Consider the following 26,151-nt stretch of genomic DNA (forward strand, 5'->3'; position numbering starts at 1 on the left):
ACTTAATCATTAAACGTAAAGTGTAGTGTTAACTCCTGGGGAAAACACGTAAATAGTTTAATAAAGGAGTTTATTAAATAAACAACACTGATATAAATACACGGCCCTTAAAAGAACCCAAATAAAAATGTATCAAAACAATACAAAGAGGTCAGTTCTTTCCTCCCCAAACACCGAGGCGGATCAAAGTGAGTCCAGTGTGACTAATCCAGGACCCAGTGATCCGCCTGAGAGCTGTTGAGCTGCACAGATTCACTGCTGTCTCCTCCTTCGTGCTGAAAGACACCATTTGGTTCAGTCGAAAAATGACATTCAATTAGAATAACAAAGTTTAAAAAGTGGCATACACACACCTTGTTGGCAATGGCGCGGAGCTTCCCCAGCAGGGAGGGCTTGCGGGTGTAGACGGTGTCGTCGTCGGGGTCGTCGCCCTCGTCCAGGCCGCAGCTATCGGCGACGGGCAGCTCGCACTCCTTGTTGGCCGACATCACCAGACGAGAGTACTTGTACTCCAGCCTGTCGCGAGTACGTTACGTCACGTGATCACCCAGACGTGGTCACAAGTATGAAGACGCACCTCTTGTTCTTCTTCCAGAAGTAGCAGGTGAGGATGACGAGCAGCGCGGCCAAAAATGCTCCGCCGCTCACGCCCAATTTGAGCCACAAGGCGACAGACTCGCAAGGGGCGGAGCTCCTGGCAGGCAACGGGACGCCTTTGGTGCACAGCTTAGGCTCGTTCCACAAGTAAAACGTTTCCTAGAAACAGATCGGGCGGATGACAGGAATTCGACCACGTGACGTTATGATTCGGCGTGTGCGGTGCACGCGGCTACCTGAATGCCGCTTTTGCAGGCGCCATCCAGCTGGTGGTAGTCTTCTCGCGTGCAGAGCGGGCAGGCACTGGCGCTCTCCCACAGAAAGTGGAAGGCGCAGCCGTCACAGGTTCCCGCGGGACAGGAGCTAGAAAAGCACAAAAGATATTTGCATTTTTTTGTAATATGTTTCTGTTCACAACTTTGTAGAAAATAAAAAAATGTCTCAACATTTTCACACGTGCTTGACTGACCTGGGCACAGAGAGTTCGCCAGGTTCTGATTTTTTGGGATGACAGCGAACCACGATGACCGAACTGCGGCCTTGATCGCAGGACGCCGTCACCTGTGTCGACCTGAAATGAAAATAACATGAAGAAATGTGTCACGTGGGTAGAAAAACACAAAGGTCCATCTTTTGATTGTCTACCTGAAGAAGAAGTTGATGTCTGGAACATTGTTGGTGTTTTCCGGGAAGAGCCCTGGGTCAGCCCTCACGCCGTCAAGGAAGCGCTCCACAGTCGCTCCTGCGGGGGGCGCCAAACTAACACTAAGTGGCAGCCGAGCAGCACGGCGCCGTTCAAAAGCGCACCTACCGAGAAACGTGTCGGCCAGGCTGACGGACTGCGAGGAAATGGGCGTCCGGAAGCCGCGCCCGTCGGCCGGGATGATGGTGGACTGGCAGATGAAACCGTCCACCGAGTTGGCCAGCTGGGCGGCGCCGTCACCGCCGCCCTGCTCGTCTTTGTTGAACACGCCGCTGAAGTCGGTCAGGTTGTTCCTGCACACTGCTGCTCTGCGGCCCTGTACGCACAAGCATCGCCGTGGTTAGGCCTACAAAATGTGTTATCTTGTCAAAGGTTGTTTTGAAGTTGACCTGGTGGCCACACAGGCTGATGTTGAAAAGGTGAAGGTACTTGGTGCCCTTGGTGGTGAAGCTGGGCTTCAGGGTGAGCGAGGCCACGTCGCTCAGCCCGCTCAGGTCGTAGGTCAGCGTGCGGTTGTTGTGCAGGCGCGAAAAGGAGCAGTTGCTGTAGCAACGGGAATGCTCCTGGAGGATAATGCACATTTTTAGATTTTTTTCCTTTTCTCTGTCGGTAGAGCGCTCGCTCGCTCACCCGGTCGCTGATGCTGGCGGGCCCGCACGGCACGCAGGCCTCGCGGCCGTAGGTGTGGCGTCCGGCCAGGTGCGTGCCGGGCGGGCACTCCTCGCATCGGTTGGTCTCGGCGTGGATGTAGAAGCCCGGCGGGCACGGCACGCACGTGGAGCCGGCCCGCCGGGAGCCGTCGGGCACCAAGGCGCACGCTCGGCACCCCGAGGCCACGCCCTCCAGCACGTTGGTCACGTGGATAGAGAAGAGCTTCACGTTGTCGCCCACGTAGCGACGGACCTGCGCAAACGGGACGCTTCATTAGGGACGCCCAGCGTCAGTCGATGATTTTTTTTTTTTTTCAACTTACATCCAGAGCGTGATTGGTCCTCTGGAAGGCCCACGTGAAAGTGACAGAGTCGTTCCTGCTCATGCTGTGCGAATACGACTGGCGGCTTTTGCTGCCCTCCCACGACTCCACCACGGTGGTGCTCTTGCTGTGCACGTCCTGCCGGGGGGGACAAGCGTGAAAGCGCGGCCTCGCCGGGCCTAACGAGCGTCCTCCTCGCACTCACCATCATGAAGTAGAACTCGCAGTCGCCGCTGCAGACCGTCTGAAATTCAAAGGTGATCCGCCCCACCTCGCCGCCGCTCATGCCCGACAGCGACGCCGGTACCCTGCGGCAAAACAAAAACACGTCTCCTTCATGCGTGGGAACGCCAGTGCGCCTCGCGGGCATCCTTACGTACTTAAAGCCCGGCACGTGCAGGCTGAGGATAAGGTAGTCGTCGTCCGACGAGCCGGCTCCGCTGCGGACGTGGTCGCCCGCCACTTCCCAACCTGAACGTCGACACACACCCAAACATTGTCACCTGGGCTCCATCAAACGTGTGTATATATATAGTTCTCACGGCTGTTGCGCAACAAATCGGTTTGTCAAGTTGTGTTGCTCAACTGCAGCGAATGGACGCGTGCCAAAAATTCTTACCGTTCATGCCGTCGCATTTGGAATTCCCCACATTGAAGCAGGAAGTCTTCATGTTGGCCGGAAGGACGTTCCACCATCGATACTCGTAGCCCAGGACCGGCTCTGTGCCCGAGGGGCACGGCGTGCACGCTGCGCATACGCACAAACGTTAAGAAATGCTCGTAAATCGTGGGTGCTCTAGAAAACACAATTCTCTCGACAGTGTGAAAACGGCCGTGACCCCCGACCTTCTTTTTCTGGCCCGACCAGTCGGGCGACATGCCGAGGGCCGAGAGACAACGCGGCAGCCGGCGAGCGTTACCGTAGGTGCCGTCCGAGCGCGTCCCGGCCGGGCACGGCGAGCAGGTGGAGTCGTTGCTGTTGTAGAAGCCCGGGTTGCACGGCGGGCACGCTTTGCGGTGCTCCGAGGCGGGCAGCGCCACGGCGCCGGTGGCGTTCTCGTCGCAGATCTTAGGCTCCACCCAGCGGTACACCGCCTGTGTCTGCAGCGGGGAAAACAAACAAATAAAAAAGTGATGGACGGTACAAACTGAGTTAGTTGAATGAATACACAAGTTTGGAATGTATATTTTAAATATAGACAAAATACATGTCATATGTCCAATAACACGCTATCTATTATTTATTCGAGGAGCTTGGAGGGGGCCACAATTTCAGAGCTCTCAGTGGTACCAGCCATGTTTGTTCCTCTCCTTTGCATCTTCTCAATCGTAGCATTAGCATTGGTTTTGGTTTTGCTCACATCTGGCCTGGTATGAGGAACCATGAACAGTGTGTGTGTGTGTGTGTGTGTGTGTGTGTGTGTGTGTGTGTGTGTGTGTTTGTGTTTGAGTAGACGCCCACCTTTCCTTGGCTGTCACAAGGCGTGTGAATCTGGAAATAGTCCCTATCGGCACACGCAGGCCTCACCTTGCACTCGGCCCATCCCTCCACTAAGACAAACACAATATTATAGTCACACAATTATAATTAGTGTGATTACAGCACGACATGAAATTGTTTAATTTCCTGGAAGCTATGACTCGGCGCTTTTACTTCCTCCACGTCAATACTTTGTCGAGTTTTGACCAAGTGTACATTTGATTTGTGAAATGTGGAGGCGTACGCACGCGAGTAGTGATTCTGTGGGCAGGCGGCGCAAGAAGTGGAGCCTTTGGCGGAGAAGGTGCCGCTGGGACACGGGTGACAGGAGGACGAGCCAGGGCTGGCGCTAAACCAACCGGGTCGGCAGGGAAAGCACTCGGACGTGTAGGCCACGCCTTTTGCAAAAAGAAACCAAAAGATGAGCAAAATGTTCCTGCTAGAACATTGGCCTTTTTTTTTTTCTTCTGACCTTCTATTCTGATTTCCTTGAGCAGCACAGGTTTCACCATCTTGACGCCCACCAGGATGCCCGTCGTTCTCCAGTACAGGATGTTGGTGCCGGCCCACAGGTTGATCTGCAACACGAGTTGGCATCAGAGTGCGTCCACGAATACATTGTGTGTTGTTGGCAACTTCCACCCACCGCGTGCGTTCCCCATTCTCCGTTGCTGGTCACCTTGATCCACTTCTGCTCGTCACTCTGGCTCATCTCCTGGCACTGCTCGTTCTGGACCTGAACACACGCACGCGGCGATAGTCACACGCGGCGGACCGACACGCGGCCGACAAGGACAAAGGTGTTCTCACGTAGAACTCAAAGAAGATGTTGTTGTCGGGGTACTGGTAGGTGAAGGAGACGGAGCCCTGCTTCTCCAGGTGGACCACGTAGACCAGCGACACGGTGCACTCGTCCCGGTTGGACTCCAGGTACACGCCCTGCGGCGTCCACGTGGAGCTGCGCCGCCGCAAAAGACGTCAATCGCTCAATTATCCAGCCTAACGGCGGGGGACGAGAAAGATAAACGTACTTGCTGCACGCCTGGAAATCGCCGTTGGGCGGCTTAGCGTTGAGGAAGCTGGCGAGGCTGATGAATCCGCCGGGGAGGGCGTCCCACTGATCGAAGCGCAGGCCGCTGCCCAACGAGTAGGAGCCGGCCGCGCACGGCGTGCACGACTGCGTGGACATTTCCAGGAACTTGCCGGCCGAGCAGGAGAAGCCTGAACAAAAGCAAAATGAAGCCGGGAAAGAGCATTTCGAGGTGGCGCTAGACTCACTGCAGTCGGTTCCTCTGCTGGGGGGCGGGAGGCCCGAGCAGGTGCCCGGATTGAGCGGGATGGCCACCCTCCAGCGGGACCCCGTGCTGTCACACTCCGTGTACTGGTAGTAGTAGTCCATCTGCGGGACATAACGGCCCTCGTTACGTCGATAGCGGCAATCATTAATGGACGGCGGAGTGGAGAAAGTGGCCTGGGTGACCCTGATCGCCATGGCAACTAATGGGCCGGAGCGCAAAAGAGCAGCCACAGGTTTGTTTAATGCATGTTTTTGCCGGAGGAGCAGCTCACTCAATTACTCGTGTGTATTGCTGAATCAAAAAAATCATTGTTCATTTCCATTCACAAAGTGAGGAGAATGGATTGGGTTTGTTTACTTTTACACCCTTTGAGGCAACAAACAGGTTGGATGAGAATTTTTGAAATTCTTGACTTTTCACCGCATTTCTCGTTTGCGCGAGTTCCTAGCTCTTCTCTACGACCACCCGAGGCAACAAACGCACCTCGGCGATGCTTTCGCCTCCAGGCAGAATCACGGGCGCCTGCCGCCTGCAAATTAAAAGCGGCGTTCACGGCCGTGAAACCGATAAGCAGCCGAGGAAAAAGACAAACAGCCAGCAATCTGTTGGTCTCCCGGCTGACTCATGCCGGTTGCCATGGCGATGGATGAGGGGACGAGAGGAAGGAGATGAGATTGGACGGGGGCAAGCCATAAAAAGGCAACAGTGACAACAACTGAAGCTGAGTGGACGCACGGAGAAAAAAATTGGATTATATTCCACATCTGGTGAAGATAGCTGGTTAGTTTAGCACAAGGTTGGCCAAGGGAATGGGCCCTTTTTTGACAAGACTTTTAAAATGATCTCAAATGAATGGTATCAAATTAACAATTTGTTAAAGCTTCAATTTGCAATTAAACTATTTTGCTCACGTTATGCATAACAACAATTTGGGCATTCTAAATATCACCACTAGTATTATTTATCAATGTCAATGTTTTGCACTAATTCTACAAATTAATAAGATGAAAATATGATCTATTGTGCACGCTTACCTCATCGCATGGCGGTGGCGTCGTGTCGGCGTAGGTTGTCTTGACAGTGGCGACGATGATGAGCATCAGCAGGCAGCGGGGGGGCCAAAAGGCGCACGGTGGTTCCCACATCATCAACTCGGATAACGAACGGCGGACGGCCCGCTGCCTGGAGCCACAGAGTCAAAGCGGTCGGTCCGGGCGTGTAACGCCCCAGTCATTTATGTGCCACCGTCTGCCTGTCACACGCAAATAAACACACCGACGTCAAGTCACAAGGAATGCGCAGACGAGACAAGACCACACGTCCGGGTTTCAAACTAAAAGCAAAAACACCGACGTCAAGCCAAGAGGGAAGGCATACACGCCGTCCCCCGGTTTCGAATTAAAAGACATTTGCCAAGAGTGTTTCAAACGCCACCATCCCTGTCTTTCAACCGTATTTAACGAGTTCTTCCAAACTATACTTTCCAAACGCGTTCGACTCATTACCTCGAGGGAAAGAAGCAGAGAATTATCCAAATAACGAGCCAATCGAGTCAAACGCAGTAGCGCTCAAACACCGCCAGGCGGCAGAAGCACGCAATAGTTAGCAATAAAGCCACCAACGACGAAGAGCGCTCGGAACCAAAACAATCCCAAAGTTGGCAGCGAAGGCTGACAAAATGGGATGCGAATCGCCACGATCGCTTTTGGAAGTTCTTTACATCACTTAAACTACCACTTTCATTGTCGGGGGATCTTTTATCGGACTCTTGCGGGGTGTTAAAGTGCGTTGCTGTGGCCGGTTGTGTCTGGCGTCGTTTGCAGGTTAGCTTCCCCGGCTATAGAAAGTTGCTCGATGACGAGCCGTGGGCCAAACATGGCCATATTTGGAGCGGTTCACACCGGTGAGACGTAAACCAAATCCATTCAAGTCGGCCTGCTCGAGACGCGCACTCTTTTCGACATGTCATCGGAGCACAACATCGCCATTGTGATGGAGGACAAAAGGTACGAGGTGAACAAGAGGAAGCTGATCGAGAAGAGCGACTACTTCCGTGCTCTGTACAGCTCGGGCATGAGGGAGTCCACGGAGGACTCCGTGCAGCTGCAGGGCCTCAGCGCCCCCGGCTTGGAGCTGGTCCTGGAGTTCATCAACACCTCCAAAGTAGAGATAGTCAACGAGACCCTGGAGGACCTGATCGAGACCGCCTCCTTCCTGCAGGTCACCTCCATCCTCAAGGTGCTGATGGCGGAGATCCGGCTGGACAACTGCGTGGAGCTCTACACCCTGTCAGAGGTGTACGGAACTCACGAGCTGCGCAGCGCCTGCCTCAAATTCATGAGCTGCTACTATCACCCCATGATGAGGCGACCCGAGTTCTGCAGCCTCCCCCCTGCCGTCAGGGAGCAGGCCAAGGAGATGCGCATGAGAGGTGCTGCCACCCTGGTGGCCATGGGGGACTTCAGCAGCCTGTGCCTGGACATGCCGGACCAGGAAGAGCCCTGCTCCATGCTGAGGTACGGCGAGGCCGAGCAGCGCTGGAAGCCGCTGGCCAACAACCTGCCGGCGGACATGATCAACGTGAGAGGGTACGGCTCGGCCGTGCTGGACAACTACCTCTTCATCGCCGGGGGCTACCGAACCAGCAGCCAGGAGATCTCGGCCACGCATTGCTACAACCCCTGCAGGAACGAGTGGAACCAGGTGGCGCCGCTCAACCAGAAGAGGTAACCTCAACGTGGCCGGAGCGGCGGTTTGGCAGATCGTCATCGACTTCTTTCAAGAGCCGTTAAGTTACTTTGGACACTGACCCCTTTTTACTGTCCTTCAGGTCCAACTTCAAGCTCCTGGCCGTGCAAGGGAAGTTGTACGCCGTGGGGGGACAAAGTCTGGGCACGGTGGAGTGCTACAGCCCGGAGAACGACTACTGGACCTGCGTGTCGTCCATGCCCGACCCGCTGGCCGAGTTCTCGGCCTGCGAGTGCCAGGGAATGATCTACGTCATGGGCGGATACACGGCCAGAGGTGGGCGCAAAGGTCCAGTTTGCATCTGGCCATTTTCTGCTAACGTTTGTGTCTCGCCACAGTGCGCAACACCAACCTTCTGCGCTACTGCCCCGTGGCCGACACGTGGACGGCCTTCCGGCCGTGCACGGTGCACGTGCGCAAGCAGCAGATGCTGTCGGTGGAGGACACCATCTACCTGGTGGGCGGCTACACGCACAAACTGGAGCACACGCGGCGCTGGCCCAGCGAGATGGAGGACGTGCTCTCCGTGCAGTCGTACAACGTCACCACCGGCGAGTGGCTGCAGCTCAAGGAGAACACGTCCAAGTCGGGCCTCAACCTGACGTGCACGCTGCACAACGACGGCATCTACATCATGAGCCGCGACGTGGGGCTGTCCACCAGCATGGAGCACCGCGTCTTCCTCAAGTACAACATTTTCAACGACACCTGGGAGGCCTTCAGGCGCCTGCGAGCGTTCGGCCAGAACATGCTGCTCTGCTCGCTTTATCTCCCCAACGTGCTGTGATGAAAGAGACTGCAGAGTTACATCTGCCACAGCATTGAAGCTAAATTGCACTTTGTATTTCACACTCCAGACCTACAGGGGGCAGTCTATGAGCAGACAGATGTCAGCGGTCAAAAAATATCGAATACTTAAGGTCAAAATGGTCATTATTGTTGCAATACAGGTGGCAGATGTTCACGACAAACCTTAAAAAAAAAAAAAAAAGCATTCCTATGTTAAAGATAGAAAGAGTCAAAATTCTATGACATTCAATTGCATACGTGCCTTTTCCATTACAAACTCGATCCTCTCACAAAAAGCACAAAATGACCATACTGCTGTTGTTTTTTTTTTGGGCTGTTGCTAAAGTTGCGAAAGTTTGTCCTTTGAATAAAGGTGCTTTTCATTCCTCAATCTGTGGAATAAATTGAGAATTTATAAATAAATATTAACATCAATTAAATATTTTATGAATCGAACTTGTTAACCTGGACTGAAATATGCAAGTTAAGGATGGATAGAAATGCGTGTAGTGTGGACAGGTGGCCAACAGAGGGCGACAGAAACAACCCATAACGTTCACGCGCGCTCAAGAATAACATTTAAAAACCTGTCAAGTCATTTTACGTCAGTAAAATCATTTTTACAAGTATAAATCGACTTCCTGAATGTATATTCTTAGGCTAATGGAAACTGTCTTTCGAAAAAACCAAACCGATTTAAAGAATAGCAAGAAAAACAAATTAGGTGACAAATAAGTGTAATGCCGACATCAAGCCAACAGGAGGTGACAAAAAGCAGCTAGCAATCCATCCTAATTCACCTCCACGAGAGCTCAACGACTTCTGTTGACAATCCAACCACACGGACGACATGATTAAAAATGCAGCTCAATCTCAGCACAGGAGGTCGGAGAGCAGGAAATGCGTGTAGTTCAGACAAAAGGCCAACAGAGGGCGCCGACTAACACCTAGAAATCCAACCAAATCTAACCTTCACAAGGACTCAAGAATTCATGCACAAATTCCACACCACACTAATGTCACGATTGAAAAATGCCTCGAAGGGTTCAACAGCTTTTCAATTGAGTGTTTAGTGGAGCGAAAGGGAACGATCATTGCAGCACGATTGATCGGCTCAGGCTGCGTGGGGTCACACCTCCGCAGCGGGACCGCGGAGGCTCATCAGCGAGCATCCACCAGGACGCCGGTTGCAAGTGAGCAAAACATTCGCTCTTCATCGGCGTCTGACGAGAGGAAGAGGAGGGGGAGGAGTGTCGAGGGAGGAGAGAAAGCAAGAGGGCGAGGGAGGAGAATCCGCTCGGAAGGAGACAGACAGACGGGGGGAAAACACGCAGGAGGATGCTCGACCACATCAGACCGTCATCCAGGAGGAACACAACAAATCAGCAGTGTTCTCCTTGAAGCTTGGACGGTCTACATTCCAACGTCTCTGGTATCTTTTGTTTCGGGGGGCGGAGGGGGATTCCAGTTTTGAAGACCATGAGTGAGGCCAAAAAAGGTGAGCTGGCCATCCGAGATAAAGCCATCCTGCATCAGCAGCGCCGTCTCAAGCAGGCCACGCAGTTCACGCACAAGGACTCGGCTGACCTGCTGCCCCTGGACGGTCTCAAGAGACTGGGAACGTCTAAAGACCTGGTAAGTGCGCACACCCCGGAGGACATCGAGAATGAACTCACTGGTGCCTCCACATGATTCTTATGGACGAGCATAGAAAACATTATTTGTAATGTCGCTACTATGAGCAGGGACCTTTCAAAGGACCCAAGGACGCCTAACAATAACTCACGCTGCCAATTAAGTGAGTGAGTATGGCCGGCAGCTGATTGCTGGTCAGCTTGACAGCATGATGGAAGGTTTCAAGACAGGTCTCGACAGGCAGATGAAGCTCATTGAAAGCAGGGTGGCAAACTCAAATTTTGGAAGCCAAGCACTGACTGGACAAATAACTTCAGAAGCTAATGCTGGAAGCTAACGCTGAAAGTTAGCGCAGCCGCTCGATCTATTCTGGCAATATAAGCTCCAACAAAACTGTAGAAGTTATTTTCGTCCTGCGCATGAACCCAGGAAAGGAACAAAAATAATAAGTCACTAGGAAAGGAAATTTGAAATACCCCGAAGCAAGCTTTGAATGGTTATAACTTGATTAGTTTTGAGGAGCTTAACACGCTAGTCATTCATTAGCTGCTGGAGCTCCAACCGCTACATCAGGCATCCGGGCCTCTTATGTTAAAACCAATTATCTGGAATGACGTTTGTCTCTGCGGAGATAGGAAAATTAAAAAAAAAGAAAAAGCAATCTGTCAAGCATGACGTTGACGATTTGAGCGGGCGGGAGTGGAAATTGTCAGATGAGAGCCTGGGTCGCCGTTTAGCGGCTGAATACACTTGAGAAAGTCATGAAATGACAAGAATGACATCCTAAGGATGTCTGCGAGCCTGCATACGTGACAGCTATTTATTTCATCTTTTTTAGCATTTTCTCTCTGGATGAAAAGTAGCAAATTACCACGGCAAGTCGGGGATAGAAAGATACGGATGCTTGTTGGACACAAGCTAGCAGTTGGCTCGCTAGTAGTTCGGTTCTGATGAGTGGCTTCGGAAGAAAAAAAAATAAATCTCTGATTTCAAAATAAGGGTGGAGAATGGGAAGCATTGTTAACACTTCTAAATAATGAACACGATTGTTATCATAATTGGCAGTTAAATGCCATCCTACACTCACAATCACACGAGAAAAGCATCAACAATCCACCGCCGGCCTTTCCGCTCCGATGTGTAATTCAGCAGTGTTGGTTACGCAACGTTTGTTTTTGTGCTCTTCTGCCCGAGGGTTAGTGGGTGCCGAGTGGCGAGCATCAGCGAACATGTTAGAAAGAAAGAAAGAAAAAAAATGGCCGCCCTCTAAAGCAAGCCAAACGTTGTCTTGAGGACACGTGCCACCCGAGGGGGGGGCTTTATTATGCAACAATGTGTGCATTAAATGTAAAGACAAAGCGCGGATGTGTGGGAATTGAAAAGTCCAGTGACACAAAACACCTGAGCTCCACATACACCGCCATCTTATGCATAAAACGTTGAGTCCAGAAGATGTGCCACATGGAGGCAGATGGACCAGAGTTGACTTAATCCTGCAGCAGGTGTTTTATATTCATCTCCAAATATGAGGTTTTTTTTTTTTTCTTTCTCAGCAGGCAGCAGAGCCGAGCCGAGCAGAGCAGAGCAGCACTTCAAAGTCAAGCCCACTCACAAGAAACATTAAGCCCCTAAAATATAGACAGCTTAAATGTACCCTGGCTGCATTCTTATTATTATTCACCACAGGACAATTAGCAGTCTTACGCGTCCGTGCTTATGTGCGTTTTTTTGTGCGTTCCGCTGGAAGTTGGGCGGCTAAAAATAGGCGACTCAAACAACCCCGACAACAGCAGTGAAGTGCAAATAGATACTGTTTAAAATCACTGTCCAGCCAACAGCGAGCTACAAGCGAACAAGTTCTCAACGTTTAAATATGCTGAGCGCAGCATAATAAATGACTAAATAACACCTTGCAGCTTGTCAAAAGCAAATCGCTAACTCAACAGTTTGAGTAATTGCTCACTGGTTTAGCAGTCATTCATTGAATAAAAGATCAAAAGTAGCTAGCCACTAGTCATATCTTATTCGGAGGTGTTTCCTCCGTGCAGGGAAGCAGACAGTTAGGATCAATTCAATCTATGAGCGCAATTCAATTTGGATCGTTGTCTGTTTGTGCTTCGGGCGGCTGCAACCCTGCCACAAATAACGTTAGGATGCAAGCGGCTAGCAGGCGGATTGTAGACTCGCCACTTTATTAGGCACAATAGACATCAGTGGAAAATTTGCAGTATTAATTCAATAGGCGGCCTTTCACCCAGAGTGCGGAGATGCTCTTTGGTATTTTTGGGATGCTTATGCTAATATAAGTTAGCATGTATTTGTTCTTCTGTCTGGCAATTAGCAGGTGTCTTGTCTGCCATATTTGCCAGATGCTTTCTGGCTTGTTTAGGCTAGTTAGTTAGCTATTAGCCTTAGGAGCCAATTGGAATTGACTGGTAAATCCCAAGATTGTGAAATTCTGACAATGGCCCCAAATATGGAGTGCAAAGGAGTCTTTTTTTTGCCATTTTGGTGTTCAGCCAAGCAGACAATGTACTGGCTTCCTCATCTTACCGTTCCGCGGCTGCCAAACGCGCCTCCCTGGTGGAGCTGAGCATCTTCCCAGATGGACACTGAAAGGCAATTTGAGACAAGAGCAGACGTGAGAGAACTGGATTACATTCATGACACTCGCTTATTTCCATAGCAACCCCACAGCATCGTGCAGCGCCGCCTCCTAGAGGGCAACATCACGCGGCTGCGGGGCGAGGCCCGAGACCCCGCCGCCCACGTCCGCTCGCCGCTGGCCGACGACGGGAAGGACGGGCAGGCGGACGGTGAGGACGAAAGCGCCGACGACTCCTCGGCCGAGAGCGACAAGAGTCTGCGATCGGACGATGACGGCGGCGACGTGGCGGCGGCGTCCGAAACGACACGTCTCGCCGCTCTGCGCGTTCACTGCAAGGTATACAAAACCTCCCATTCTAAATTTGCCTTAAAAAAATGACGGGTAAAAGTTTTAATTTTGGTAAAAAAATGTGTTGGTAAACCAAGTGAAATATTTGTGTTCAACCTTTTCAGCACTATTCAGCATTATTTTTTTTTTTGCACTTTGCTCACGCGCACCGCCGCTAAGTGCTCTCGCTCGCGTGGTTTACTTATCCAACATCTATTTTTAAATTTCACTGCAAGAAGAGAGATTTTAGCACCGAGACAAAAGACCGAGCCTTTTGCGGTGTTGCTGATAAGCTGCTCTGCCTCCGTGGATAAAAAGGCAGGCTCAGCTTGAGCACTTGAAAACAATAGAGAAAAAAATGGCTCTGCTTTGTTTTCCTCAAGGGGGCAAATAACCCGAGGGGCTGAAGTGCGGCGGCTATTTCGATTTAACAGGCGTTCTGAAAAAGAACACCTTCAAACCAAAATGTGGTTTTGAGTTGCCTGCGATAGCCTTAAAACTTGCCATTTTTCAACAGGTGTGTGTAAATTCATTTTAAGCTACAGAATGGCTCGGTTAATATTTGCTGACGCAGCATTGAAGAGTCCACGTGAGCGTCCTGGTTTCATGTTCCATTGACTCCATTCCTTAACGATGATTAACCACCAATTGCGATGTGTAGTCAGCACAAATCAGGCATCCGTTTTGTGTCCTCTCGACAGTGCTGCGAGCGTCAAGTGACGCTTTCGTTAAACACCGACAGCGTACACAACCACATCTCGGCGTCCTGCTGCCAACGGCTCGGGTAAGAACGTCCTCGCAAAGTCAATATATTTGTGTGTATCATACATCATTTGGAAAAACACTGGAAAATCAAATTTGAGGTTGAACTCTTACTTGTTGCTGCTGATCCAATTTGAAGTCGGTGATATTGTGCTGATCCATTAGGCTCTCTGGGACCGATTGGGTCCAAAGCGGCTCGGTGAACGACCTCAAGCTTCAGCTGGGCTCCAAGACGATCCAATGCTCCGCTTTGGTCCGAGGTACCAATGAGAAAAGCATTCAAAAAAAGCTTGCCTTTTGCTGAAGAGCTTGAAAAATCCTTTTTACCTCTCAGAGGACGAGACGTGCGAGATGAGCCTCGGCCTGCACACTCTGCTTCAACTCAAAGTAAGCAAGATCAACAAATACAACTCAAGAGAAAAAGATGAGTGAATATGATCAATACTTGCTTTCTGCAGTGCTGCCTGGACCTGAACCGCCAGGTTTTGAAGCTAGGGGGCGAGGCTGAGGAGCTTCCCTTCCTGAGTGACGAAAAACCCGACAGCGCGAAAAAGGTGTGAGCGCCCCCCCCCCATCGCCGTCATCGCAACGGTTTGGGACCACCTGGGCCGCAAGTGTGTCACGCCGCCAGAGCCCGGATGAGCGTTAGCCACGCAAGAAATTAATTAGCCTGAGCCCATGTGTGTTAATTGGCACTTTTCTATCAATTCATTTTTTTTTGGTGACTGGAATCCAATTAATCAATTTTAATGATAAAAGGAATCACTTGTGAAACCTAAAAATTAATAACTCGATGGCCTTGCCTAAATGTTAGCTTAGCCTAGTTAGTGTAAGAATGAAAACCAGATGTTAAATCACATGACAAAGGCCAACTAACTAGCAGTAGGCTATGCTAGGCTAATTAGCGTGTGAAGTCAATCACTCACGCAGGAAGCAACTACGCTCACCAAGTGTTTGGACATCCCTCTACCTCCTCGACAAACAACGACAGAAGAATTTCAACTGACCTTTTAAACCAGCCGCACACTCTGCAACCTCACATTTAAACCAAAAGAATTCAGGCTCATTTTTTTTCAAGATATACACTCCGACAGAAAAGTCCCGACATTGTACGAATTATCGTTCATTTTAACAATTCATTGATTTTAGTTCACGTGCAATTGTTTTGTCGCGAGTGTGATATCACGCTCGGTGTGCGGCTGGCTTCAGCAAATCCTCCAAATAAAATTAGCCCGTCACACGTTTATATCCGAGTCACACTGAAATTGGAAAACATTCCATGTGCATGACGTTGTGGCGTTCCGCCTGCATGTTCGTGTACTTGTCTGATTGAGTGAACCCCGGGAGTGTGTGTGTATGTGTGTTTGTGAATGTGTGCACGTGTGTTTTTCTGGCTCACACAGAAAAAAAAAAAAAGAGAGAAAAGCCGAGCGGGTACAAGGTGCCAAACAAGCTGCCTTCCCACGCCGCCTTTGTCACATCGTTAAAAGCTTTGCATCTTTTTGGGAATTATTCTGTGCATTTTAGCGCCTTTGAGACCTCCACGTTTGCCTCTTTGATCTTTTCTTAAAGGTAGCTTAACTTTGGAAGTAGAGCATTTACTATTTAGTAAAAAAAAGAAAAAATGCATTGAAGGATCCTGTGAACCGCAGATGTTACACAAACATCATTTATATAAGCTAAAAAAAAATCGCACTTAAACGAAACCATTTTTTTTTTTATTTGGTGGTAAACTGATTTCATTTCATTCAATTAAAAAAATTCTTCCGCAATATAAATTCACCCAAACGTAGTTAGTTACCAGATAAGAGTTAGGCTAGCTTCTTCATTTTTTTCTATTTTATCTTGTGGCACGACAATGCCTCTTCAAGGTCAGCCCGGGTACTATGCCACACGTACGAAGACCTGGCACTTGTATGGCGCGTCGATGTGATTTGTTGCACATCTGTGGTTGGCAGATGATCAATGCAGCCGCTTTTTATGTTTTGTTTTTGGGATTTTGCCCTGCGTCACCCAGTGCCGTTATGTCACGACAGGTTTATTTTTGCCGTTTCTCCTTTGCTCTTCTTCTGTACAAGTGTATTTTCTCTGGCTGACAAATAAAAAGATACGTATTCTGGCTAGCTCCGTTCATCTTTCCCTCTTTTTTAAAGGGCACACGTGTTGAATATACGTCTGTCTTATCTGTGCCCGAGCAGACGGCTCGCGGCTCGCCAAAGGTTACCTGGCTCATTCTCATTAACGGCAAAAAAGCTCCAAATACACCACTAAATAAGGGCTTGCGACTGAGGGAGGAAAACAAATTGCGCTTTCCTCATTTAGCAACACGAGAGCCTCTTAAATACTTGAGATGGTTTGCACAAACGAGACCTCTAGACGTTGCTTCGTTTCGGCCACAACGTTTTGCCCAAACTAACGCGCCAGCGGTGTGAGTCATTGCGTGTAGGCGGATGTTTGAGGCCTAACTATAAAACAGGAAATTCTTAGAACTCAATTTTGAAAGGAATTTGTGTATTGGCTCAGATGAGAAGGAGAAAAGGGGCCAAAATAAGACAGCATTGGGCTTGGTGTCCTTAATCCTCTCTCTCGTTAGGTCTCTCCACTTTTAAATTGGCCCTGTCAGACGCTTTTTTTTTTTTTTTTTCTCGCGCCGGCGATAAGCCGAGCACAACATGAAGGCGACAACGGAAGTATGAGAAGGCGCGCGAGAGAAAATCCCCGCGCTTCAATTTGCCGCCGCCTCTTCGCTTGCTCCCACTCGCCTCGCCGCATCCTGTTAGCGAGCGAGCGGCAACAACAACAACAACAAAAAAAGCTTTTCTTTCTCAAGTTCAACGAAGAGCAGAATGTGATTTTTCTTGCCGTCGGGATCCCGATATTTTTGCAGCTGGCGTAGCTCAGCTCGGGTCTCCGCAGGGAAGCCGAATATTGATGTGCTCGGCTTATGTAACTCTCCTCCGAGTCGGAGCAGACAATGAGAAGATCCGTCTGGATATTTCCATCCACCCGAGGATTCATAAATCCTAGCGTGCCAAATTTAAAATGATTTCCTTGAAATCCAAACACACGCACTGGGGCTTCATTTAAAATAAATTATAATTGTGCCTTTAATACACTTATAAGGATTGCGTAAAACGACGGGCTTGCTTTTCTAGGCCGCTGGGATCTTGATAGGGGCTGCGCTCGGTGGTGTCGTGTTAAGTTCCCGAGGCTGGCGGCGGCGCCGCTGCTCGTCAGCATCCATTGCGTCAAGCTTACGTAACGAGCTCACCGGGCACACGAAACAAGCGAGGAGAATTGGCTTGGCGTGTCAAAAGGGCACGCGGGCGACCACGAGGAGCCCGTCCATGACAAGGAGGGTGGCGCGGGGGGGGGGGGGGGGGGGGGGGGGGGGCTGTGTCATGTTGACAAGAGGCTGTGTCATGTTTGATTGGCGGCTCCCTTTTGAAGTGGAGGAGGCGCCTCGCCAAGCGTTTTTTAGCGCGGACAAAGCCGAGACGAAGAAGAAGACGGGGACGCGTCCTCGTAGAGAACGTCTGACAGCAGCGATCGGACGGCCGCCGGGTCCTCACCACCTGTGGAGAGGAGGTGCCACACAAGCAAAGACCTCTTAGGGTCCCACATTGCGGCGCTGTCCTCTTTTTTTTTTTTTTTTTTACTCAAAAGATTTATCTCGGTTTTAGTTTTTGATACCGCAAAAAGCTGCCATTCAAACAGGGGTGTGTAGACTTTTTATATCCACTCCATTTGAATTGTGTCTGTTTCTGCCACTAACACGCAGCTTTCCTCCTCCTCATTAGGGCGCGCGTCACGTCAACACCCGACCACATCCGATGCGGAACCTCAGCCACCGCCGAGTAAGCGTCTGAGAGCTTTTTTTTTTTTTTTTTTTGGTTGGCGTACTCACCGAGTCCCAGCGCCGCCAGGTGTTGCGTAAACTGCGGCCGCTCGTCCAGCACCCGCATCAGGTTGGTGGACTCCATGCGCTCCAGCTGCACCTTCCAGTAGACGTAGATCTTGTGGTTGAAGCTGACGTACACCAAACACGGGCTGTTCTTGCCCTCCTTGCATGTGTACTGGCCTGCACGTGCAAAACATGAAATTATAAACGAGTAGCTCTTCTTATGAAATAAAAATGAAATGAATATTGATCATTTTACATTGACTTCATTTTGACAAAAATCGAATTGGCTTGAGCATGTGAGGCTCTCTGCTACTACCTGCTGGCCAAACAAAATAATGACAACAACAACATTGTTCAAACTTCAAAAAGTGATTCATTTTCTGGATAACTTTCTTTTTGGTAACAGTTTGGCAGTTCCTCACCGGCACAGAAGGCGTTGACGTTCTCATCAAACTGGAAGCGCACGACGGCGCGGTTGTGATCGATGATGTATGTCTGTCCATCCCAGGCGCACGCCACCACTTCCTCGCGCCCGTCCCTCTGAAACGAGAACAACCCAAAATTTGCTGACTACCCTTTCACTTTGCGAGACATTCGTAAAATAGTCCCAAAAAATATATAAATGTGACCGTGACGTCGAGCTTCTGCAGCGCGAAGAGCTGATGGTCCACCTGCACCGACCACAAGAGCTGCTCGGAGCTGTCCATCAACTTCAGCGTCCCTGCGGCACAATTAACATTTGCGCTTTTTTACAATTTCTTATCAAGTGTGAAACTTTAGTACAACTGCATCCAAATGAGGACACTTTGGCCTTGGCGGAGGTCGTGGCTCTCTTGGGTGTCATTCTATTTGAATGCCGGGGTCTAATTTTAACGCTGGAAGCCTTGGGGGAGGTGGCATAATCCCACCCGTCATGAATGATTGATGGGCTTACCGTCCAAAGTGCAGAGAGCAAAGAGGCCGCATCTGGAAGACTCCTCTTTCGAGCCTGTCAATCACATCGACATCATCTATTGATTCCCAACCAATTTCAATCAATCGTGAATCGAAATGAGTCTCACCTTTGCCGATGCTCCCAATGAGATGCGTTGACACATTTTTGTTGTGGATCCGCCCGGTGGTCAGATGGAGGATGACATCTTGTGAAGGCCCCTCACTTGAAAACCAGCAAAGTCATCATCAAATTGCTCCCTGACATTTTGAAGTAGTTCTCGTACCTGCTGGAGGCAGAGGCCTCGCCCTCGTCGTAGTGGCGGTCGCCGGGCGTCGGCGAGTCCTGCTGGGTCCAGGAACAGAGCAGGATGGCGTAGCCGCAGCCGGGCTGGGACACCATGAGCTCCGGCAGGCCCTCGGGACCCGGGTTCACCGAAAGGCTGTCGACCTGAAACACAAGTAAGCGGCGTTAAAAATGAGTGAGATGACTTGATGGCAAAGACTTTTCAAAACAAAGGTACAACCTGTCCTTCCAGCAGCCATTTCTTGAGTAGAACCAGCTGACCCGATCCCGAGTCGGAAGCGTCCGACGGTTCTTCCCATCGGAACGCTCGCACCACTCGGTCGGTGTAGCCCACCACCAGTTCGCTGCGCCCGTCGCCGTCTGGCCAATTCATTGACGTGAGTGGAAAAAAAACGGCACCAACGACTTGACTCGATCATTTCAATGCTCGGCGAGTACCGATATCGCTGATGAGGATGACTTTGGTGTTGGCGGGGATGTGCTGCGTGAAGAGAGGCCTCTGCTCATCCGTGGCGAAACTTTCATGCAGACTCGCCGAATCGCCCTTGGCGGCACTCAGGTCGAAGAGGTGGAACCAGCCCTCCGCCCCCACGGCCACCACAAAGTTCTGACCCAAGATTTTTCATGAGCACTGGTTCACGACAGCGGCCGAGAACACGCTCCGGTCTGGGACCTACCTTCCCCTTGTTGCACACGTCTCCCACGCCGACGCACGTCAGCTGACCGACAAGAGAATATTGAAATATTACCATCAAAAGTGTGAGATAAATCAAGGTAACTTTGCCCACCATGCCCACGCAGCTCCTAGTGATCCAGGCTTTGCTGTCGTCGTTCTTGTACACGTGCAACTTGCCGCTGGTGTCGCCCACCACAAGCTCGTTCAGCTACACGCAAAGTGAACGTCAAAGTCGAGAATTAAAAACTTTCATTCAAGCACGTTATGCTCACCGTGTCGTTGTCGGCATCTCCCAGGCAGATGGCATGAGGAAAGAGCGTACCCGAAAAGTCCAAACTGACACGTTGGACGTAATTCAGCGACCTCATAGTGACCCAATTGAACCAAATAGCAACTTTGACATCAATTCGGAAGTACTTTCGAGAACGTCTCGACCTCCTCGTTCGTAGCTACTGTTTGGTGCTAGCCGTGCTAACTTCAACCATATAGCAACTTTGACATCAATTCGGAAGTACTTTCGAGAACGTCTCAACCTCCTCGTTCGTAGCTACTGTTTTGTGCTAGCCGTACTAACTTCAATCAAAACTCAACTTGAAAACTACATTATTAGTCAGAACGGTTCTTAAAATATACTCAGAGTCCTTTTTTTCTTTTAAAAAGCCGACTTTTGCTTCCTGTTTTGGGCTAGCAAAGTTGTCGGTCGCGCTTTTCCCGGTCAACAAACCCACGTGACGGCTGGTGTTGGCTCGTGAGTGAACAATTCGTTGAAAAGAACGAATGTTTTCAGTGAACGAGAGTGAACGAATCACTTTGATTCGTTCTTTTTTTCAGTTCATATGACTTCAACCAAGTAGATGTCAGTCATGCGCATTGAAGCTGGTGCCACCACGCCGTAAAACAAAACGAAGAAGAAAATGACGTCACTTCCCGTTCACGAGCGAGTCTTGAATTGCATTTCAAGTTCACCAACTGAACCGATCAGTGAGTAAACGAGTCAGTGAGTGATTTCCATTTCCAGTTCATCGCGAGAACGACTGGATCAGTGAGGGAATCGCTAACGAACAAAACAAAGAGTGAACTACTGCCTTCCTTCCTTCCTTCCTTCCTTCCTTCCTTCCTTCCTTCCTTCCTTCCTTCCTTCCTTCCTTCCTTCCTTCCTTCCTTCCTTCCTTCCTTCCTTCCTTCCTTCCTTCCTTCCTTCCTTCCTTCCTTCCTTCCTTCCTTCCTTCCTTCCTTCCTTCCTTCCTTCCTTCCTTCCTTCCTTCCTTCCTCCTTCCCGTGCATCATCGTATCAGTCATCGAACGCGTTGCGGCTCCTTGCGTGAACAATTCAGTGAATGAACGGAGATCAACGATTTGTCAAAGAAAGAAAGAACTACACACTTCTTTTTTTGCTCTTTTTCTCCAAGCTAATGACTAACTTTACTGCATGACAGAATACGCCGTTATGCAACAGCGGGGAGATTAGGGAAATGTCGCCGTCTGGCGGACACGCCGTTGTAAATGAATGGGGTTTGGCACTTGGTGTATTTTTTTTTTTTTGTTCGGTGTAATTCCCCCCCCTGAATGACACTTTGTAAATTTTCTACGACCCGCTGGGGGTCCGTGGGACTTATGCTTCTCTTTGGGTCATCTTTATTTGATAACACTAACAGTAGTTTTTTAAATAACGTGTATGCATATACACACTTAAATTGTGTTATCCAAGATATCTACTGCAATTTCACATTAGATTGCTGGTTTGAAATAGACTTTTACTATTATTATTGTTGTTTGAATAAACATTGATGTTGAAACTTGTCTGGTGTTTGACGTCTCCCTCGTCATCTTCATTTTCTCCATCCTCCCTCCCAAGCGCCGTCCATGTTACATTCACGTAAACAATGATGGGCAGATCTCAGTTTGGATGAAACTCAGACGAGATGACAGAATAAGATTTTTTTTTTTTACCAGGCTGGTTATTTTAACTAGTTTTTGAGCATCTTTTATGCGTGTTTACTTTATGATCCCAACTAGTGTATGAGAATATTTGTCATTTTTCACATGTCCTGAGTGTTGTTAGTCACCTAAATGTTGAACTGAGGCTGTGATGTACCAAACCCAAATTCCTTGTTTGGCACGCTCAAACATGTCGAAAAAAAACTCTTGAATCTTGATTTGAGTGTCGTATGTATGTATGATGGGAATGAGTGTCATTTGTGCAAGTTGCCAAAGAGGCGCTTTTGTGTGACTTGAATTGAGCTTTCTCGGCTACCGTCCACTTCCGCTTCAGTGAGCAGCTACCTCTTCAGGTTGTTACCATTTGGGCTTTCGAGTGAGTCATGTCAACATTTTTCAAACTCTCGATTTACTATATGTGTGTACACGCATACATGTTAAACAATGACTTGGAAGGGGAATAATTGTTCGTCGTTAGCTCAGTGGAAACTCGCTAGCTCTCGTGAAACAAGAGGTGGAGCGTTAGCTAGCACGCCCACCTACCTACCCACCCACCGCCAAGTAGCACTCACTCGGCTGTCAATCAATGGATAATCAAGGAAAGCGTTTGACTTGAACGTTATTTTTCTGTTTTTCCACGTCCAAACTTGAAGAGTGGAGGCTCCACATCGGTTGCTGGTCGGACGTCCATCTGCATATCTCCAAAAGGTAGTACACGCCTTCCTCATTTTCCATGTAGCATTATGCCTCTGGCGACTAGCAAGGTTTGCCTCCAATCTTAAATGTAGAAGTTCGTGTCATCTATGACTTCAAATATCTGGCGTCCAAAATGTTTGCAATTTAATTAGTCATTTTCTAAATGAAAAATGTCCTGTTGATTATTTGGGCCACAGTGAAAAGAAACTAAATAATTGTCAATGTAAGAAGTATAGTTTTGAAAAATGTACTTGCATTTGAACTTAAAAAGTCTATTTTTGATCATAGTTGGCACACATGAAAAGTGAAATTGTACCACTTTGTTCTTCTAAAATATTTCAATGTAAAAAAGAAAAAAACAAGAAAAAAACGTGTTAGTTAGTTGGTAGTGTTTATGTGCTTGAGGAGCTGATGTCATCTTGTCATGGCACACCAGGGAGAAGGTGAGCACATGCAAGCAGCTGACATCTCTCACAAAACCTAAGTGCCAGGTACTGCACAATATCATCATCACACTCGTCTGGATGTGTATTTTCTTGACATTAATGCAAACCAAGTTAGTCAGAAACATGTATTTAACTCACTTGGTTTGCATCAGTGTCATGGAAAAACTTGTCCAAAAGTGAGTTCAGTACCTGGCACTTGGGTTTTGTCCCAGTGAGAGATGTTTGCACTGTTTGCATGCGCTCACCTTCCTAAGTAAGGAAGCACACATCAAGCAGTTCATCTGCTTCCATGCAGGCAGGCAGGCAGGGCCTTTTCAAACTGCTTTTCTATTCAATAAATCGTTCAAGTGGAATGTGAGTCTTTGTGATTTATGAGCAAATTGGCTCATTTGAAGTCTCTCATGCTTGCTGGTCACTGCATTGACTGCAAAGTACTGTTTGAAGTCTTGAGTTGGCCACTTCCAAAACCTAAGTGTCCACTACTAAGGACAAAGTGAAGTTTTTAAGTTTTCAGCACCCTTGAGTTGAGCGTCACTGCAACAGAGCCAAGTCTTTGCTGCTTCTCTCTGTCTGTGTCCACATGAGTCAAAGTGATGCGATTGCAGTCACTTTGAGAGAAGCAGTCAAAGACTTGGCTCTGTCTGGTGGCGGAAGGCAAACGCTCAACTCAAAGCTGAAAAGAACTTTCCAAAACCTAAGTGCCACTTTGCCCGCCTCCAAGCTCTGCCCAAATTCAGCCTGGCCAATCACGGCTCGGCTCCTAATTTGCATAACCACGCCCACTTTTCAGCAGCCAATCAGAATGCAGCATTTGCACACCCGACCAATCAGATTGCTTCATTTTTAGGAAACCACGCCCACTAAATCCCCAACCAATCAGAAATCACTTCATTTGCATATCCACGCCCACTTTTCAGCCAACCATAGCCTTTCATTCCCGTAGCTCCACCCAGTTTTAGAGCTCTCAGCCAATCATAAAGCAGTATTCCAGCCAAGCTCCTCCCCCTTTCTCAAAATATTTCACCAGGAAAAAAAAAAAAAAATTCCAGAAATTTTTTTGGGTGGGGGTAAAAAAAAAAGAAAATAAATTTGTGGGTTTCTTTTTTTTTAATTTTGATTTCAAGTTTAAGTTGTGATGTTTGAAAATGAAGAGTTGAAAGTTTGTGTTATTTGTAATAAAGCTTTATTTGTTTTGCAGAGTAAACATTCAGTCACAACAAAGTAACAAGTTGGATGGCAGTCTGCTCGTTGCAGAGTGGTGAAGCGGTTGGCCAGAGAGACGGGTCGTGGAAGTGGTCAGCCAGTGGGACAAGTGTTACTCCATGCCTGGACCTGAGACAAAAAGAGATTGGCAAGTAAAAAGCTAAGTCAAAGTTTTGTGCAGAAAATGTTTGGGCACAAAACATACCAGTGCGCAAGTGAAGTATTATAGAATATTGCAAGCTGCATGACCAGGAAGCTGATTTTGTTCCTTGCTGCATGACTCAGGAAGTTGATTTGGTTGCTTGCTGCCTGTCAGAAAATTAGAGGAAAAAAACCCATTGGAATAAAGATTAGATTGTGCAATGAGGAGCATTTAAAGTGACTCACTTCTTAGGTTGCCTTAAGTAAGTAACGAGGAAACCAAAGTGGTGCTGGTATGAGGCTTCGCTCTGGTCCTCAGCTTCAGCTGTAAGCAGGTACTTGATGGTGTTTCACACTGGACACACCCAAAAAAAAAAAAAAGTCATTCAAATTTTGAAACATGTTTGCTTCTCTTACCAGCAGAGGGCTCTTCAGGCAGATTTTCTTACTGGAAACTAATCTGCAGGAAGAGGCAGGCATACAAAAAAAAAGCAGGTCAGTGATTTTAAACAATGCCAAGTTTGTATTAAGTTGTCACCTGTCAACATGTTGGACAAGAGGTTGATGCCACAGGTTCAAAACTTTGTAGATCTTCACCAGTAGATCCATGCTGCAGACACTGTCTTTTTGCCCCACCTGGTGGACAAAGGAAGGAAGAACATGCTGAAATGTTTGACACGTGTTTCATCAGTGAGGAATGGAGGGCAGCGCCGGACGTCTCTCCAACCACAGCTTGCTGCTCTGAAAGACACGGTAACGTTACAACCATTCTGCTTCTCCATTTTCAGCAAATTGGGTTGAGCAAGAGTAGACCTACCTGCAAGTGTCTCATGAAGCCATGCAAGGCGGCCATCTTGGAGCCTGCAGACAAAAGAACAAATGCTTGATTTAGTCCATTTGCTAATAAAAATCTTTGACCATTTTGCAGTCCCTCTGTTCCAGATGCAGGCCTGTGGACAGATAGAAGACTATTAGAAGCAGTCGATCGAAAGAGTTACCTTTAAAACACAGAGAAAGTCAGTCGGCCATGACGGGGGTCGCACCTGCGGACAGAAAGCAGATAATTAACACGAATGCATCGAAATAAGAGTCATTCTCTGGTGGATTTATGCAAACGCTGCTTTGTCTACTTACCTCCGTCCAAACGGCGCTGTCGTCCACACGTTGCTAAATGTTGGTGCAAAAAAAATAGTGTTAGTCGTCGTGCGTGCTTGAGTTTACAAAATGTAGATGTACTTACCCGCTTCAATAGTTAGCTTGCACGCCAAATAAATGCGTTTTGGTGGTCGTTGAAGACGCTATCCGCTAACGCTAGCTTCTGCAAACCTTTTAGCTTGCAAGATGAAAGCACGCCCAAAGTGCAAGTTGACGCTGAAAGAGAGCAAAAGCAGCTCGTTTGAAAAGGTTAACTCAAGTTGAACACTCACCTTGTCACTTTTAAATGCTGTCGTGCAGCAGGTGGGCCAGAGCAGCGTGGCGCTCGCTGTCAGAGGAGAGTGACCGAATGAGCGTCGAGTTCTTGACGCCTTTTATAGTCTATTTCTGATGACGTCATCAGTAGGAGAAAAAAAAAAAGAAAAAGAAAAAATTCAAACACGCACTTAGTAAAGGCGCTCGGTTGGCGGATCCTGGCCTCGAACCAGCACCGCACACTTCGGAGTCAATGGCGTTATCCCCTCGACCATCGTCCTGTGCCGTTTGCATCAAGAATATTTTCTATTATCCTAAATCATGAAGCTATCTTTAGGAAAGGTGTAGAGTAACCTTCAATTACAACTATTTGACCACAACAAGTAAGATATCGAATGGCCGAGTGGTGTACGCTTTTACCTTGGGTTCAGGAGAGACGGGTTCGAATCTTACATGTTGCTCTATTTATTTGAAAATGATGGTCAGAGCGGGTCTCGAACCCGAGGCTCCTGGACACCAACCCAAGAATTAAACACTCTGCCATTTTGGCACTGGAACGTTCCAAAAAAAAACTTGTATT

General features: G+C 48.6%; 4 protein-coding genes and 2 long non-coding RNA genes across 16 annotated transcripts; 3 read left to right on the forward strand and 3 right to left on the reverse strand.

Moving 5' to 3' along the window:
* Nucleotides 1-53: 53 nt before the first annotated feature.
* Nucleotides 54-17,312, reverse strand: LOC147040390 (endosome/lysosome-associated apoptosis and autophagy regulator family member 2-like). 3 transcript variants are annotated; one of them, XM_085901778.1, is made up of 26 exons: nucleotides 14,370-17,312; nucleotides 14,248-14,292; nucleotides 14,035-14,168; nucleotides 12,777-12,835; nucleotides 6,086-6,233; nucleotides 5,032-5,152; nucleotides 4,785-4,974; nucleotides 4,564-4,711; nucleotides 4,400-4,489; nucleotides 4,226-4,331; nucleotides 4,002-4,151; nucleotides 3,736-3,824; nucleotides 3,194-3,374; nucleotides 2,893-3,021; nucleotides 2,654-2,744; nucleotides 2,479-2,581; nucleotides 2,274-2,411; nucleotides 1,931-2,203; nucleotides 1,690-1,863; nucleotides 1,409-1,616; nucleotides 1,243-1,339; nucleotides 1,067-1,168; nucleotides 834-960; nucleotides 578-756; nucleotides 354-516; nucleotides 54-275 (listed from the first exon to the last, which is right to left on the reverse strand). In XM_085901778.1, the coding sequence occupies exons 3-26, from the start codon at nucleotides 14,080-14,082 to the stop codon at nucleotides 204-206; spliced, it is 3,186 nt and encodes a 1,061-aa protein (XP_085757904.1). In that variant the 5' UTR covers nucleotides 14,083-14,168; nucleotides 14,248-14,292; nucleotides 14,370-17,312; the 3' UTR covers nucleotides 54-203. The 3 variants fall into 3 exon arrangements, with proteins under 3 accessions (XP_085757904.1, XP_085757905.1, XP_085757903.1); XM_085901779.1 differs by having other exon boundaries at nucleotides 6,086-6,303; XM_085901777.1 differs by having other exon boundaries at nucleotides 14,248-17,312.
* Nucleotides 6,644-8,872, forward strand: klhl42 (kelch-like family, member 42). Its single transcript, XM_085901780.1, has 3 exons — nucleotides 6,644-7,777; nucleotides 7,882-8,075; nucleotides 8,138-8,872. Exons 1-3 carry the CDS (start codon nucleotides 7,014-7,016, stop codon nucleotides 8,584-8,586), a joined length of 1,407 nt encoding a protein of 468 aa, XP_085757906.1. The 5' UTR covers nucleotides 6,644-7,013; the 3' UTR covers nucleotides 8,587-8,872.
* Nucleotides 9,928-16,037, forward strand: nrip2 (nuclear receptor interacting protein 2). The gene is made up of 6 exons (XM_085901787.1): nucleotides 9,928-10,223; nucleotides 12,910-13,167; nucleotides 13,860-13,942; nucleotides 14,086-14,180; nucleotides 14,255-14,307; nucleotides 14,379-16,037. The coding sequence occupies exons 1-6, from the start codon at nucleotides 10,068-10,070 to the stop codon at nucleotides 14,478-14,480; spliced, it is 747 nt and encodes a 248-aa protein (XP_085757913.1). The 5' UTR covers nucleotides 9,928-10,067; the 3' UTR covers nucleotides 14,481-16,037.
* A 4-nt stretch (nucleotides 17,313-17,316) lies between the features above and the next one.
* Nucleotides 17,317-20,617, reverse strand: itfg2 (integrin alpha FG-GAP repeat containing 2). 3 transcript variants are annotated; one of them, XM_085901782.1, is made up of 12 exons: nucleotides 20,010-20,611; nucleotides 19,850-19,945; nucleotides 19,739-19,780; nucleotides 19,500-19,668; nucleotides 19,282-19,421; nucleotides 19,042-19,205; nucleotides 18,886-18,980; nucleotides 18,759-18,812; nucleotides 18,454-18,545; nucleotides 18,247-18,364; nucleotides 17,828-18,001; nucleotides 17,317-17,495 (listed from the first exon to the last, which is right to left on the reverse strand). In XM_085901782.1, the coding sequence occupies exons 1-12, from the start codon at nucleotides 20,103-20,105 to the stop codon at nucleotides 17,398-17,400; spliced, it is 1,338 nt and encodes a 445-aa protein (XP_085757908.1). In that variant the 5' UTR covers nucleotides 20,106-20,611; the 3' UTR covers nucleotides 17,317-17,397. The 3 variants fall into 3 exon arrangements, with proteins under 3 accessions (XP_085757908.1, XP_085757909.1, XP_085757907.1); XM_085901783.1 differs by having other exon boundaries at nucleotides 17,378-18,001; nucleotides 20,060-20,617; XM_085901781.1 differs by having other exon boundaries at nucleotides 17,378-18,001.
* A 1,374-nt stretch (nucleotides 20,618-21,991) lies between these two features.
* Nucleotides 21,992-26,128, forward strand: LOC147040394 (uncharacterized). The gene is made up of 6 exons (XR_015063225.1): nucleotides 21,992-22,051; nucleotides 22,329-22,383; nucleotides 24,016-24,168; nucleotides 24,415-24,496; nucleotides 24,582-24,656; nucleotides 24,751-26,128. It is a non-coding gene; the product is annotated as an uncharacterized LOC147040394 (long non-coding RNA).
* On the reverse strand, nucleotides 23,994-25,709 carry LOC147040395 (uncharacterized). Of its 7 annotated transcripts, XR_015063219.1 has the most exons (10): nucleotides 25,589-25,709; nucleotides 25,402-25,532; nucleotides 25,296-25,328; nucleotides 25,160-25,204; nucleotides 24,979-25,022; nucleotides 24,700-24,797; nucleotides 24,579-24,621; nucleotides 24,408-24,516; nucleotides 24,226-24,329; nucleotides 23,994-24,149 (listed from the first exon to the last, which is right to left on the reverse strand). It is a non-coding gene; the product is annotated as an uncharacterized LOC147040395 (long non-coding RNA). The 7 variants fall into 7 exon arrangements; XR_015063218.1 differs by having other exon boundaries at nucleotides 25,402-25,677; XR_015063222.1 differs by having other exon boundaries at nucleotides 24,700-24,902; nucleotides 25,402-25,677.
* Nucleotides 26,129-26,151: the final 23 nt, after the last annotated feature.

The sequence above is a fragment of the Syngnathus leptorhynchus genome, chromosome 21 (assembly GCF_054491065.1).
Source record: "Syngnathus leptorhynchus isolate UIUO chromosome 21, UIUO_Slep, whole genome shotgun sequence".
Taxonomy (NCBI): domain Eukaryota; kingdom Metazoa; phylum Chordata; class Actinopteri; order Syngnathiformes; family Syngnathidae; genus Syngnathus; species Syngnathus leptorhynchus.

What these genes read in the sequence shown, in the direction of transcription:
- klhl42 (XM_085901780.1), top strand. Translation starts at nt 7,014, where the DNA reads ATGTCATCGGAGCACAACATCGCCATTGTGATGGAGGACAAAAGGTAC. An exon ending in GCGCCGCTCAACCAGAAGAG is followed by an intron (nt 7,778 to 7,881) that starts GTAACCTCAACG and finishes ACTGTCCTTCAG; the next exon opens with GTCCAACTTCAAGCTCCTGG. An exon ending in GGGCGGATACACGGCCAGAG is followed by an intron (nt 8,076 to 8,137) that starts GTGGGCGCAAAG and finishes GTCTCGCCACAG; the next exon opens with TGCGCAACACCAACCTTCTG.
- nrip2 (XM_085901787.1), top strand. Translation starts at nt 10,068, where the DNA reads ATGAGTGAGGCCAAAAAAGGTGAGCTGGCCATCCGAGATAAAGCCATC. An exon ending in CTCTGCGCGTTCACTGCAAG is followed by an intron (nt 13,168 to 13,859) that starts GTATACAAAACC and finishes TCCTCTCGACAG; the next exon opens with TGCTGCGAGCGTCAAGTGAC. An exon ending in ATGCTCCGCTTTGGTCCGAG is followed by an intron (nt 14,181 to 14,254) that starts GTACCAATGAGA and finishes TTTACCTCTCAG; the next exon opens with AGGACGAGACGTGCGAGATG.
- LOC147040390 (XM_085901778.1), bottom strand. Translation starts at nt 14,082, where the DNA reads ATGGATCAGCACAATATCACCGACTTCAAATTGGATCAGCAGCAACAA. An exon ending in AATTGGATCAGCAGCAACAA is followed by an intron (nt 12,836 to 14,034) that starts GTAAGAGTTCAA and finishes ATTGCCTTTCAG; the next exon opens with TGTCCATCTGGGAAGATGCT. An exon ending in CGCCACCGCCATGCGATGAG is followed by an intron (nt 5,153 to 6,085) that starts GTAAGCGTGCAC and finishes TATGTCCCGCAG; the next exon opens with ATGGACTACTACTACCAGTA.
- itfg2 (XM_085901781.1), bottom strand. Translation starts at nt 20,105, where the DNA reads ATGAGGTCGCTGAATTACGTCCAACGTGTCAGTTTGGACTTTTCGGGT. An exon ending in TGCAGAAGCTCGACGTCACG is followed by an intron (nt 18,365 to 18,453) that starts GTCACATTTATA and finishes TTCTCGTTTCAG; the next exon opens with AGGGACGGGCGCGAGGAAGT. An exon ending in CGTCAACGCCTTCTGTGCCG is followed by an intron (nt 18,002 to 18,246) that starts GTGAGGAACTGC and finishes TTGCACGTGCAG; the next exon opens with GCCAGTACACATGCAAGGAG.